Source organism: Glandiceps talaboti, chromosome 6, assembly GCF_964340395.1.
Source record: "Glandiceps talaboti chromosome 6, keGlaTala1.1, whole genome shotgun sequence".
Lineage (NCBI taxonomy): Eukaryota > Metazoa > Hemichordata > Enteropneusta > Spengelidae > Glandiceps > Glandiceps talaboti.
The window spans coordinates 6,664,784-6,680,474 of NC_135554.1; the positions used below are offsets into that span (position 1 = coordinate 6,664,784).

Genomic DNA, 15,691 nt, shown 5'->3' on the forward strand with positions numbered 1-15,691 from the left:
GGTGACCCACTCTAATCTAGTCTACCATCTACATATATTTGACCTGAAAAACCTCATTAACTGAAATAAACTTTAAAAAAAAGAGACAACTTCTGTAATAGAACGAATTGTCCGGTTGTTTGCAACCCCTAACTTGGCTAAAATGTGGTTTTACTTGAAAGTGAGGTCTAGAGTTGCCTTAAGTGTACTTTCAAAAAAATCTACCTTTAGTACACTTATAATAGTTATGGCTGTCAATTTATATATGCTTTTGGTTGATAAAATAGCATCTTGGTCATTTACTGAAATTTGAAATCTTGTAAATATGCATTTACTGCATTTGACATGTGTGTTCAACCATTCAGGGGAGGGGGGGGGGGGTTCCTGCATGAGTTTATGGGAAAACCTCTGATGACATCATGGATACCCAAATCACTTTATCTTCACAAAACTAAATTATACATATAAAGTGAACTGTCAGCACTAATCCTTACAAGTGTACTAACGGTAGAAATAAGCCTCATCCACTGGACCTTTCCTTTACAGATGCACTAGCAACAACTAGAGTGACATTTTTCTGATCAGAAAAAAATGAATTCACTGAAAATAGTTAAAATACCATAAATTAGATATTTTACCTGTTAATAAAAGGATGACTGTGGACACAGTACACTAACAGGTTAAAATTGTGATTCCATTGAGGGAGCCGATTTTTAGGAGTGGACCCCAAAAATCAACTTGACTGGATTTATTGTACCATACTACGTGTATAGATACACAAATGTGTTTACCCAGAATTCAATACTGGTTCAGGGTGTACCATACTACGTGTATAGATACACAAATGTGTTTACCCAGAATTCAATACCGGTTCAGGGTGTACCATACTACGTGTATAGATACACAAATGTGTTTACCCAGAATTCAATACCGGTTCAGGGTGTACCATACTACGTGTATAGATACACAAATATGTTTACCCAGAATTCAATACTGGTTCAGGGTGTACCATATTGTACCATACTACGTGTATAGATACACAAATATGTTTACCCAGAATTCAATACTGGTTCAGGGTGTACCATACTACGTGTATAGATACACAAATATGTTTACCCAGAATTCAATACTGGTTTAGGGTGTACCATATTGTACCATACTACGTGCATCTATACACAAATATGTTTACCCAGAATTCAATACTGGTTCAGGGTGTACCATATTGTACCATACTACGTGTATAGATACACAAATATGTTTACCCAGAATTCAATACTGGTTCAGGGTGTACCATATTGTACCATACTACGTGTATAGATACACAAATATGTTTACCCAGAATTCCATACTGGTTCAGGGTGTACCATACTACGTGTATAGATACACAAATATGTTTACCCAGAATTCAATACTGGTTCAGGGTGTACCATATTGTACCATACTACGTGTATAGATACACAAATATGTTTACCCAGAATTCAATACTGGTTCAGGGTGTACCATATTGTACCATACTACGTGTATAGATACACAAATATGTTTACCCAGAATTCAATACTGGTTCAGGGTGTACCATATTGTACCATACTATGTGTATAGATACACAAATATGTTTACCCAGAATTCAATACTGGTTCAGGGTGTACCATATTGTACCATACTACGTGTATAGATACACAAATATGTTTACCCAGAATTCAATACTGGTTCAGGGTGTACCATATTATTCAAGTAAGTCATTACGTCTATCGAAAGAGTTTCAAAAAAATGTTCCTGTGGCAGCTAGTGCAGCTTTAATGTGGAGGCTAACAATGTCAAAACAGCAACTGATATTTCAGTCTAGATATGAAGTACATACTAGGTACCTGTATAAAAGTGTTATAGTTACTAAGGAAAATATGGCAAAAATGATGGCAAAACATGTTTCAGTTCAACACATCTGAAAATGCAGTTCTTAGTGATAGAGTTTTTGACACTTCAGCTTTTCTCCATTTGTATCATCTTCAAGAATAACTTGTCGTAGTGATGTATATCAAACCACATAACAACAACAACAGTTTCTCACTTCCTCGTCTGGTTTCAATTCCTCCGCAACACCTCCCCATTTAAGTCTGAATTTACCAGACCTCCACTGTAATCTGGGATTCCTGACTGCTTCCAGATATGCTAGTATTATGAACACTTCCCTGGTTAACCAAGCTACAGCAAACTCAAATTTGTTGAATGGAAGAGAACCATTCTGAAATAGAAAAATAAAAGAAGATTGGTGGTCATTGCACTTTCCAATGTTGCCTTATTTGTGATGTAGCAGTAGTAATCTCTAACTAGCACAGGAGACAAAGTGTAAAAAAAAAAAAAAAGTTTATGCTTATTTTCAGTTGAGGGCGCTTGTTCATACTGCTGTACATCATGACCAGGTAAAACAACACATCCTGCATAATATGTGGCAACAATTTTGTGTAGACATATTTTGTACAAATCATGTAAAATGTCCTAAGCTGTGGTCTAAATATTTAGGGTGGGTGGGGGAGCTGAATGAATTTTGCATTTTAAACTGAAAAGGCTCTGTTGTTAAAGTCTCCATTTCTCAAGTTTGAACATCCAAAAGGACAAGTCAAACAGGTGAGTGGATTGATATGTGGAGCTACTCAGGTCACATGCTTAAAACAATAGAATAATCCCTTATGATCCCCGAGTCAACTTCATCTCAAGATTATAACTTTCCTTTCCCCTTTTTGACAAATGAAAACTGCTACAAACAGGGAAAGTAAACAATTGAATTGGAATAATAACACTTGGCTCAGCATGTTGGAAGTACAGAGACTTGTATTAGACATGATGGTTTGATAAGAATGTCTTTATGTGTACATGAAATGCCAGGGGAACTTCTAACTTGTTTGTGAATGTGAAGTATTATGTAAAGAGGTCATACAACTGTTCTTATCAAATGATGAAATGTAATATAAGTCTCTGTATTTCCAACATGCTGTGACAAGTGTTATTAATCCAATTCATTTGTTTACTTTTTCCCCCCGTTTGTAACAGGTTCCGTTCATCATTGCTTCAATGTTGGCAGCTGTATTTTATTGTCCAATTACCAAATTCTTTTGGTAAAACATAGAAAACACTGTTGACATACCTGTACTCCTGTAAGCTGAATGTAATCCAAAATAAACCAGACCAATAAATGGCAAAAATAGAAAACTAATGGATGGAAGTGTAGTAGATAGTAAACAGCCCATGCAGTGTATGCACCAAGTGTAAGACATTCTGTCAATGGTTCACAAAGGATACTTAAAGGCACTGTAGCTAGTCGAATTTTGCACCATCTGAAAATAAATAGTACCATCAAAAAAAAAGGTGTGAACAATTTCTCCCATTCTATTCATATTTTCAAGAATGGCCACTGAAAAGCGGTACAGTTCACACAACATGTCGACATCCTCAGTTGACATACTGCCGTCACTATCCCATTGTTTTATTGATGACTGACAGCTCACACTGAAAGGACGCTTATCACATCTTTAGCAAAGCAACAAATTATCTAAATTATCTTGACAGTTGAAAGGCCGCTTGAACAACTGCCTCAAAGTGCCGCCATAGTCACAGTCACAGTGCGGCTTCAAATACATACCTTTCATTGTTTCCAAAATCATGCGATGTTGCAGTTTCCAACATTACTGAAGTGGGGGGGGGGGGGGGGGGGGGGGGGGGGGGGGGGCTTTAAATCAAATTGCGGCTTCAAATACAGATTTAACGGTACACACAGCTATTTTAGAAATTTTTGTGAGGATATTTACATTGCAGGACAAGGTTCATTGTAAATAAGGTAAAATGTAATCATGGATATATTTGTACATGGTATATTGTAACGTAAGATGCTGACAGTCAGTTTTTTTGCTGAAGGCAGCCAGTAGCTCAAATCTACCCGAGTTCCCCAGTCATTTTACTAGGGTTCCCTCCCAGTGGTTTTGTTAAAAGTGGTAAGTAGGTAAAATCTACTTGAGTTCCCCAGGAATTTTAATAGGGTTCCAGTGTTTTTGTTAAGGGTGGTAAGTAGGTAAAATTTACCTGGGTTCCCCGGTCATTTTACAGGGTTCCCTACCAGTGTTGGTAGGTGTATAAATTAACTTGAGTTCTCAAACATTTTTCATAGGGGGTACATTCCCCAACAATGTGAAAGTACGCGGTATGGAAATCTATGCAGGTAACAAAATGTTCCTCATCTGATACCAGGGTTATCAAACCTCAGCAAAGATACTACACAACCACCACTGGTGGCGCTGTTGCTTGTGAGTAAATACAGTCAAATTTGAATATATATCTATGTATTACAGCAACAGATTCTAAAGTGTGACATCAAGGACAGTTTCTGGGTGTATCCAAACAATTTTGTGATGTCATAGAATCATTAATTTCATTTCCCTACATGATACACCATAGGTTTCCTGGTTATTTATTTTCTTATTTTATTTATTGAGCTTTGACATCAGTCAGGTGGTCAACACATGTGGCTTACACCTGTAATATAAAGATTGATCACAGATACTGGGCCAATAGGCTAATAGCTTACTAGTGATGGTTAAACCTGTACTAGCTGTATACCCCCCCCCCCATCACACACACACACACACACACACACACACACACACACACACACACACACACACACACACACACACACACACACACACAATTTAACAATCTTCAGTGAATAGATTGTGGTTGTCTGATTGAAGTAATACTAGTTACAATATTCCAGTACATAGAATAATACATGTTTTGATATGCAACATAGCAACACAGAAAATTATTGAGATCTACACTGTATCCCTATAAAACAAAGTCCTGCATTTACTGACTCTGAAGTTATTTCTTGATTCAAATTTCACAATTCATGTCTCTGAAAATCATAACTTTGATCTTACCTAGCCATTCTTGATTTAAACAACCCAAGAGAATATGTTCCTGAATTTTGAGTTGCAAACTTAGATCCTGTTGTAACTTTAAAACCCCTGTAAGCAAGAAAGAATTAGATTATTACCAAATGAATCCACATGGAAGTATAGTATACAACTGCTGACATCAGACCATAGACAAATGGAATCTGTTACATACAGGGAAAGTAAACAACTGAGTTGGATTAATAACATTGGCACAGCATGTTGGAAGTACAGAGACTTGTATTACATTCTATCATTTGATAAGGACAGTTGTATGGCCTCTTTACATAAAAATTCACATTCACAAACAAATTTCCAGTTCCCCTGGCTTTCCATGTACACAGAAAGATGCCATAAAAATGGTTCTTATCAGAGTGCTTGCCTGTGTGAGGGCGCTAACATGAGTAAAGACAGTATGTTTATGTCATATTTAGAATGTTAGGACCTACCTGTCTAAACAAGCTTTACCCATAAAATAATCCTCTGCTATGTATTTTCCAAGTTCAGACATCCCACCCATGTCTTGTAAAATTGATTTTCTTATTAGACAGGACATCCCTGTGACACAATTTATGCCCAATGCATCGGCAGCTAAATACATTCTGGCATGGCCACCACCAAAGTATACCTGGAGAAATAAAAAAAAATACAAATTATGTAAAATTATTTAATAAGCAATCTGTGTGCACCTAAGAGGAAGGTTGCTAAATCATTCATTCACTCACATACACAGAAGAAATTACGGAAGAAATTTCCTTGTCTGTGATTCACTACTGTATAAACCAAGTTTACTGAGAGACAGAAACTAAAATTGTTCTTGTTTTATGTGTTAGATTTACACAAGCGGAAGATAGTAGTGCCTTTGTTGTGTTAATGTAATCACCCTGTAATCAAGACAGTGTAAACATGGGAAGTCCCCACAATACACTGCAACAGTGAATGACTGTGAAGGAAGTAAGCACTTAAGAGTCATGAATATTCAGTATGTATCTAATGAATAATCATGTCTGCTAAGACCCATCATGCAATGGTGTCCAACTGACAGAACGGAGGTGGTCTTTCTTGGCAATCACACGAAATTTATGTGATGTGAAATCATAAAATGACTTTCCAAGAACGCAAAGTTGATGAAACTACCTGTAGATGAAACTACCTGTGCATTGCCACAGGTAGAAACTACCTGTGTATTGCCACAGGTAGAAACTATCTGTGTATTTCCTGGAGTGGCATTCCCCACTAAGTCAAAATGTCCTGGGTTACAAAGCATGCAAAGTATAGAAGTGGAATATATAGCAAAATCAAATGCAAACATACTCAGATCTCGACTTTCAGACTAAATTGTCTATTTATCAAGTGAAAAGGGTGAACACCCTTTCTGGCCATAGAGATCTAGAATAGGAGCGTTGCTAAAATGATGTAGGCTTGGTGTTTATTGTGTCTCTGTTATTGTTAGTCTAGAGTTGAAATGTGGCTATCTGTGTTTCAAAAACGTTATGTCCCATGCGTGAAGCACCAAGCCTACATCATTTTAGCTCTATATAACTTTCAACAACTCTATTCCCCACTTAATATTTTACATTGAGTTTAACAGAAAACAGAATGCTTCAAAAGATTTATGGGACTTTGAACAAATACCCTGGGAATATGAACTATGGAATACAACAAACACATACATCTCACTTTGAAAGATAAATATAAACTATGGAATACACACATGTATCACATCAGCTTATCTTATCAGTTGTTGCCACAGATAGAATTTGTGAATGACAGGGTAAATGACAAAGACACAATGGAAGTAGTCTAGATGCTATATTAGTCTTCAAATCTCAAGATCTCTCTTCACCCTGTCTAACTCAATTAGAAATCATCAACCAAAAGATGTTTATGCAAATGAGTAAACCCCAACTGTTACTTTTAATGATGTAAACAATGTATAAATAGCATCCTGATCTGACAAATGTACCATATTTAGACATAACTATAAACCCAGATATTTTTGCCGCTAGGAAATTTTGTGATTTTACACTCTTCAGCTCGTTCTCAAAGATTATAATTTTTACTAATTACCAGACCGTTACATTGTGTTCATGTCCAAGAAAGCACTTCAGTCGCTACTATATTTTTGCGTTTTCGTTTCCCAGTGAAATAGGTGAAAATAAATCTTTAGGGAAAATTTCCAGGTTTCCAGTATAACTGTCACAATAACTACCGGTACTAACTTATCACTGGACAGAATTCTGTGATTGATCATCAAAGACATGTTGATGTGTATGAATGTGTGGGTGGCTTCGTTTGATTCTAAATTTCATCTCAGGACATCATTGAGCTAGACATGAGAAGAGATTCAAAGCCACAGATAGCATCTAGACTACAATGGGCTGAGACAAGGTCATTCATTATCATTTGCAACAGTGTTGTCTCCAGACACTTGAAGAATTGCCACCTAATTTACTGAAAGATTCCCAAAGCAGGATAAAAACATTCACAGCATGACTTATATGTACATGTACTTAATTAACAAACCAGTATAGCCAGAGTGATGGACAAAGACTGTGGAATTGATATAGAATCCTTGGAAGGGATTTACATGTATCAGACATCCTGTAGTTAATTTATATGTAAACACTTATCCACTGTGTTCAACTACTTTATATATAATTATACCATTCTCCCATTACTTGTGTCTAGCTTTGCTTTCACAAGTCCACATGTAGTCTGACAGACACTACGATGGATGGTGACAGTGTGACAATACCACATGTCAGGCAAGGCAAGGTGCCAGCACCTTTCATGCCACCTTATTTGTGAGCCAGCTCTGCAGAAGACTGATTAGGGCTGAACTGACACGATCTTAAAGTTTGGAGTCTGTCACCTGGCAAATCCCGGCTTTCCTTGGCAAGACATAATATCTGATGCACTTAAAAATACACAACTTACCATTTCAACCATGCCGGCAAATCCCTTCCTTGGCAAGACATACGGCATTTGATGCACTAAACCCACATCATCTTTCATGTGGGTTATAAGATCATATAAAGTTTCATTGTCAATTTTAACTCCTGCGTCACTAATCATGATCAGATCATACTTGGATGCAAGATATCCAGCATTCATGTTATTAATTTTTGGATTGACACCAACTTTGCTGCCTCCTGCAAACAAACATAAATGACACTCTATTCAAATTCAGTGCATGGCCTTGTAGTACAAATGACTTTACTAACATTCAAACTGTCAAGTACCAATGTACTAGAAACGAAATAAACAAAGTTCATAATAATCTCACTAGTTGAATTTTTGACAAAAAATCACCTTTTTCACCCAACATTTTATCTATTATTATGTCATTTACACACACACACACACACACACACACACACACACACACACACACACACATACATACATACATACACACACACACACACATACGTACATACATACATACATACATACATATATAGATATATTGACATATACATATATGTACATACACTGCAGACAGACACACACAGACAGACAGACAGACAGACATGCACACACACACACACACACACACACACACACACACACACACACACACACACACACACACTTATGTTACACTGTATTATCTATTATTGAATCTTGAGTGTAGAATGGTCATGTTATTCTAAATTCCTTTTAGCCCCCCCCCCTCCAAATCCCTCTAACCCCCAACTGTATAAGTAGTGACCTCTACCACTGTAGTTTAATCTCTTTTTCGTTTGCAAGATTTTCTTTCTCAGATAATAATTTATCTCAAAGACATACATTGTACCCTCTTTTTTATAATAAAAGTCATTGTAACGTTTTATCAAGAATCACAAAATCTTACAAAAATATTCCATAATGCAATAAAATCTACATCACAATCCAAACAATTTAATAAATTTGATCTATGAATAATGTAAAGGCTGAAGGTATAAATGACATTATTCATTCCCATGACAAATACAGACATATTTAATATTCATATTAAAGAGACTCGTCAAATCTTATAAAATATTAAACAATGTAATATAATCTGCAAGACAATCACAATATTGATTAAAATCCTTCCATGGAATTTAATTGAATAATGTCAATTTTGTCCCAGGCTGAATATTAAATTATATTATTTTTAATTTCTGCAGTATTATATTATATAACACACTAATGACACATTTTGTACAATATGCTGGTAGTGAGTGTGGATAGCTAGATGGATAGATAGACAGACAGACAGACAGACAGACAGACAGACAGACAGACAGACAGACAGACAGACAGACAGACAGACAGACAGACAGACAGACAGACAGACAGACAGACAGATAGATAGATAGATAGATAGATAGATAGATAGATAGATAGATAGATAGATAGATAGATAGAAAACAGGTTGACAGCCGTTACTAGCTGTGTTTAGATGATACCAGCATTTTATTGCACTTTATTACTTAGATGTTATACTGAGTTGTGTATGTATAAAAACTTCTTCCTGTTCACATTGACTGGGGTGCCTGCATTGTTAGTTAAATAACATGCCACTGAGGGCAATAACACACTTTAGTGCCTGTACAAGGATAATTGGTACTCTTTTTCCAAAATGTTCATGATGCCCAAGCCCAGACTTTCTTGAAACAAGCTATTGCATAAAGAATTGAAGGTCATGTGATTTGATTCTTACCAGTGAGAGTGTGTATAAGAACAGTGAGGTGTTACAATGGTTGTTAAAGCCCTATTTATGACAGTGATCAATTTAGCCTTGGGGCTTTACTACAGCATACAAATGTAAGACACACATCACTGAATGGTAGAGTCTACCCATTATATTTGATGAACCCTCATCATTTGTTTGTGGGTGAGAATGGCTGAGTGGTATAGCCTACCCATTGGGTCTGTACACCACTCACCCTGTGTTTGTGGGTGAGAATGGCTGAATAGTACAGTCTACCCATTATATCTGATGAACAGTCACCCTGGTATTTTAAGCCAAAACTAAGATTGAAAACTGTGACCTTGACCTCACAAACTTCAAACCAAGAGCAACAAGAAGCCAGTCAACTCTAAACATGACATTTGGGAGGATTTTCACAAAATAGACGATCTTACCTACAAATAATTGGCAATTAACTCTAGGATATTTTTCCATAAGTGGTCTGACAATACCCACTGCTGGATCAGTTTCCTCATGAACACAGACCAATAACTCATACTGAAAAAGAAAAATTTATATTTTTCAAAAATGTGCTACAAAATGCTTCTTACTGTATCAAAGTTAAGTGTCTATCATAGCAATTTTTCTTCTTGTACTAATTAGTGTCACTAATAAAATATACAGCAATGACAATTTTATACTAACAGAGTCAAACAATTCTTGGAAGCAAATCTAAATTTTTTGCTGATGTCTTTTAAACATTATCAGCGGTGTACTACGCAATAGCCTATTCTAGTACACCCCTGATAATGTTGACAAGATGTCCGCAAAAATATGACATTCACTTCCAAGATTTTTTTTGATTCTTAGAGTCTCTGTGAATAGAACATTTTTATTACTAATTATGAGTCCAGAGTCCATGAATATTCATTCTCGCAAATAAAATATAGTTTTCACCTTTATGAAATTATTTATTATTATGATTTACATTTGCACATATTGGGGCACAGATGCATTTAGCATGCCTGTTTCATCAATTTTCATCTTTTTAGCCTCAAACGCCATTGTCATTGTTAGCACCACCACCATTACCATGACTACAAATGTATGTTGCCACTGCCGTCGTCATTATAATGTCAGACCTAAACTACCATATATTATAATTTGGAATTGTGATGGTCAAACAGATAACAGTGACCAGCTCTGAATCTGTAAATTCCTACAAGCCTACAAACTACACCGTATACAGCTCCAGTCCTTGGGCAAGATTTGAACCACCACTATGATTCAGTCACCCATGTGTATAAATGGGTACCTGGTAGGACAGAGGACAGCTTTAATCCTATGTACTTCACAGACTGAGAGGATGACTTCTAGTATAGTGTAACTGAATGGCTGTATAAATTTGTCTGTTCTTGATATTGTTGTTTTGCATTTTCTTGTCTTCTTAAAAGCTTTGCTTTCACATTGTTTGTACTTTCTTTTTGTGTTGTATGTAATGTTTTTTTGGTGAGTGGTACTGGTAACAGGGCACAGGTGGAAATCAACTTCTGTTGTTTCCTGGCTACTACTACTACTACTACTACCACCACCACTGCAGAGACTGCCTGTCGCTTGGGGAGTAAAAACGAGGTCATTGTGTCATTATATTTATACATGTATACTTGGTACATGTATTCTCTGTATCTGGAATAATCTACAGCTTAATTGCAGAGAACAGACACATCACTAAATACTCTTGGTTTACTAATTATAAAAAATGATAAATACTAGATTTGCTATCACTTATATTGATAGACCCTCATAAATTAATCAATCAAATATGGAAATCTTGACAAATTGTTAACACTTTATCTCATTTGTATAAATATCAGCTAATTGCCACTCCAACCAATGCCATCAATTATACTGTGTTGATGAATAACAGAATAGGAGACACAAAGAGTTCACAAAACAGGGTGGCAAGGTAAAATAACTGAATGACATAAAAGCCTGCACTGAGCACCATTTATATTAATGAGTAACGAGTCACACTTACCTGTGGATAGTCCACTGTGAAAAAGCTTTCTAGATTTTCTGCTAAATTTACATCAATTCCCTTCAGTGGTTTTAATATTGAAATTCCCGGAACTTTTTCTCGATTTATACCGACCGGTTTTTTGTTACAATGTATTCGACTGAAAAAAAAAGAGAAGAAGTTAAACCATGTTAGAACATATCATTGTAAAGTTGACATTGATTACTATGATAACTTTACCATGATGGCAGACCTTATAACCAAAACTTTCTAAAATTCTGAACGTGTGATAAAATTTACAATCTGTAAAAATCATCTAAGGATATACAGTACTACATATTCTGAATATTGTGATCAAGTCAAATACTTATATAAAAATTACTTCTTTCCAAACGTAATATCCTAATAGCTATTCCATTTTTTTTAATGATTTATTTTGTTGGACAGTGTCGCACTGTTCAGCAACTATGAATACTTAGTGATCAAAGTACAAACCCTATCAGTGTGCCACAAATGTACAATTTATCTAATACTGTAATAGTATAAACAATTAAATGGGTCACACTATTTATTCATCCCATTAACATGTGGTTGTCACGCCTGCGTTTACAGTACTATCAATAACAGAAATAAACTGTTTACAGGTACTCTGTTGCTGTTACTTTGGTCTGGAAAACACCAACCCATTCTCAGTTAAAATCACGAAAAAAAAAAATCAAAAATCACCATACAAATTTTTTAAATAGAGGTCAAATGCTTATCAATAGTTAGCCCTTCTAGAATCCAATATGGCCGACGAATACTGTATTAAACTTAGGCCTAAAAAAAAATAATTGTTTGATTCTGGTTACCCAACCCCACCTAGTTTTTCACAGCCGACCCTAAACTCTTTTTTTTTTACATATTTGAGAAAAAATAATAAAATCACAAAAATTGTGAAGTCTCACGAGAAATGAAGGCCAACAACTTAAAAAGACACTCTAAAACTGTTCTTCCAATCTGTAATGGGTGTACATCTGATAGGAAGAAATAAACAACACAGAGACCATTTGGAAAACAATGGAAAACCTGAACTAGACACTCACACAGAAAAATAAAATAAAATAAATATTCGACCTACCCACCTATTCTAAAATTGAACGTAACAAGAACCACACATTTTTTTTATTAGGCCTTACAAAATATTTCAATTTCCTTGAAAACAAGCCGATGAATCCTAAATTACTTTTATTATTTCAGGAGGATCAGAAGCAAGCTTCCACATGGCAAAGTTTGGAGAGAATTTTCATTTTCATTTTTCCGTGAAATTTATCCCCACAGCACATTCCAAATTAAAAGTAATGATTTGGTATATTTATGAAAAAATAAAAAAATAGGAAAAGGTCAAACTATTGGGGTGTATCTGACTTTGAGTAAGAATGGGCCACACTAGAATCAAGGCACCAGTAGTTCTTTAATCAAATCACAATTGATCCCTTGGTCTCTGTTGACATTAGAGATAACATGATTATACTGTAAACAGCAAGATACACAATGTCATGGCATCCCACCTTTACTGTGAAGCCTGATAGTAAAATATGTTATACATGTATCATACTGACTACAATATATATAAGTGGTTTATTTACCCAAGCGTATAAAATTGATTACAAAATATTGGTAACAAAAAAAATCAAAAGAGAGAAGGGTAAATGGGGAGTCAAGAAATAGCTTACAGCTAGTCTAGCCTGATCCCCGACATTGTATATTGCGAATGAAAACATTAGGAGGGTTCAGTCATTAAGATGACTGAAAACATAACTGGGAGAAAAAAAAAATATATCACACATACATATACATATACATATACATATACACATATACATATACACACACAAAACATTTTTACTACATGAAAAAGTCTAATACAATAAACGAAAAGTCTATACATCTGTAAGTTTACAATTTAATCACCTGTACTGCTCTACTAAATATTGTTTCAGAGATTTCCTAAAGATATGTGGGGAATTTTTCGATCTGATTTGAATAGGAATATCATTCCAAATTTTTGCACCTACGAATGAAATAGCAAACTGACCAGAATTTGTTCTCGCATGGTACGGGTAAAGATTTTGACGATGGCAGAGTCTCGTGTCATATTCATGTTTTTTGTCACTAAAATAATCGGATAAGATATGTGGTGACTAGGTATAGTAGAGGAATAAAAATTACATGTACATATAATACAGAGCAGCCAGGTACAGCAAAATATTTCTTCCAATATATAGATACGTGTAGATACACATACATGTACATGTAGACAGATAATTAATATGGTGTCATTCAAGTGACTACCTTTCTATACATGTATGTGACTTTACATTAAAAGTTAACACCAGCAAATAGTGTTCTAAATCACATGTACTTTACAATGGCAAAGCGTAACTATATTTTCAAGAACTACATGTACACACGTATGAATAGTAGTAGACTAGTCATGGTTTATAATTTTGATTTATCCAGTTTAGATTGTTTGGTTTATAAGTGTGTAACAGTTGTGTGTGTACTTGCTTTTCACAGCTGTGTACATGTATAGGTTTTGTAATGTTAACCTATAAATATTCTTAATTTGTATATTAAATTAGAATTATTCATATTTTGGGGGTTTTTTTCCTTCAAATTTTGCTATGTAAAATTATTTCACCCAAGGAGACTTTCAGATTCATATGAAATGGACAGCATCTAAACTTCTATAACTGTACATGTATATACATTTGTATATTATGCTACTAATTTTCCGTATTTTGCAGTTAATAAAATACACAATTATTTTCATGTCACATGGTAAACAGAGTGCTAAAAGTTTCATTTTCATGGCAAGTCTGTAAATCAGAATTTCTAAGTTGCCTAAACTATCCCCTCCCCACCCATGTCCACATGTGCTAGCTGTGCCGCTAAGACAAAATCAAATTTTGGCCATGGCCATTATTATAACTTTGTTTTGTACTTTGCCTAAAGCCTAAAAAATATGTCTGGGTTAGGTTATCAGATAATGAGATGATTATCATATTGACAATGAAGAGGTCATAATTAACATATTACATTCATACATACATGTACATAATAATATATAATGTCTGTAATTTGTAAACCAGACAGACAGACAGAGAGATGGATGGACAGATACTGGAGACTGAAAAGAAGATAGAACGTGAAGTATTTTTCACCGTGCAATGATAACATGTTCCATAGATACTCCACATGGAGGGTCTACATGGAGGGTCTACGTGGAGGGTCTACATGGAGGGTCTACGTGGAGGGTCTACGTGGAGGGTCTATGTGGAGGGTCTGTACATATTCAAACACACTCAAATTTATTACATAATACAAGCTACTACATTGCATAGTCATACTCTATTCAAATACAAATGCATTGCAAAGCTAGATACAAAATGTACATAAATTATCAAAAAGTCATCTGTTGCTATTTGTGATACACATATAATACGTGTACATGTATATTTTGTACAGATCACGTCATAAACATAATATCATATAAAATTGTAATAATTAACATTTGACCATGCACAAGCCAAGTTATTGCCCTTGAACAGAAAATATGGATTATATACCCTGGTTGTTCTATGTCACTACAAGCCATATCTACGTCACTGGTTCTGTGCAGTGTTCGCGGTACGCACAAAAAAATTCCAAATCACTGTTATTTTTCCTAAATTTTCATGAATTCTGCTGAGGTATAATGATTTTATTCCCAAGTATGGTTCTTCATTCAGCTGGAAAATACAATGTGAACTCTTAGGGTTTGTAACTACTCGTCTAGTGACTCAGAGTGACAAGTGACATGTAGGTCATTCATATTTTCCTTGGCTAAACAAATATAAAAATACAGAGGAATAATGTCTACATGTACATATAGTTTCCTTCAAACTATTTATCTATTTGCACAGTTGGGCATATTTATAAGTGAATGTTTTACCACAGGACGTACATGTAATGACACAACTCCACACCTAGTATATATTACATGTAAGGAGAGACTAGACTTGTTTTGTTTTGCATTCTGCTAGGTGCAAACTACAGAATTCAACA

At 35.2% G+C, this 15,691-nt stretch overlaps 1 protein-coding gene across 1 annotated transcript in view; it reads right to left on the bottom strand.

Moving 5' to 3' along the window:
* Window positions 1–2,011: 2,011 nt before the first annotated feature.
* Window positions 2,012–15,691, bottom strand: part of LOC144436540 (ceramide glucosyltransferase-like) — a 26,435-nt gene continuing 12,755 nt past the window's right edge. The window contains exons 2-8 of the mRNA XM_078125353.1: window positions 11,624–11,762; window positions 10,041–10,143; window positions 7,863–8,077; window positions 5,372–5,550; window positions 4,908–4,994; window positions 3,119–3,308; window positions 2,012–2,218 (exon numbers count right to left, since the gene is read on the bottom strand). Coding sequence (XP_077981479.1) covers window positions 2,012–2,218; window positions 3,119–3,308; window positions 4,908–4,994; window positions 5,372–5,550; window positions 7,863–8,077; window positions 10,041–10,143; window positions 11,624–11,762 — 1,120 coding nt within the window. The remainder of the gene's footprint in view (window positions 2,219–3,118; window positions 3,309–4,907; window positions 4,995–5,371; window positions 5,551–7,862; window positions 8,078–10,040; window positions 10,144–11,623; window positions 11,763–15,691) is intronic.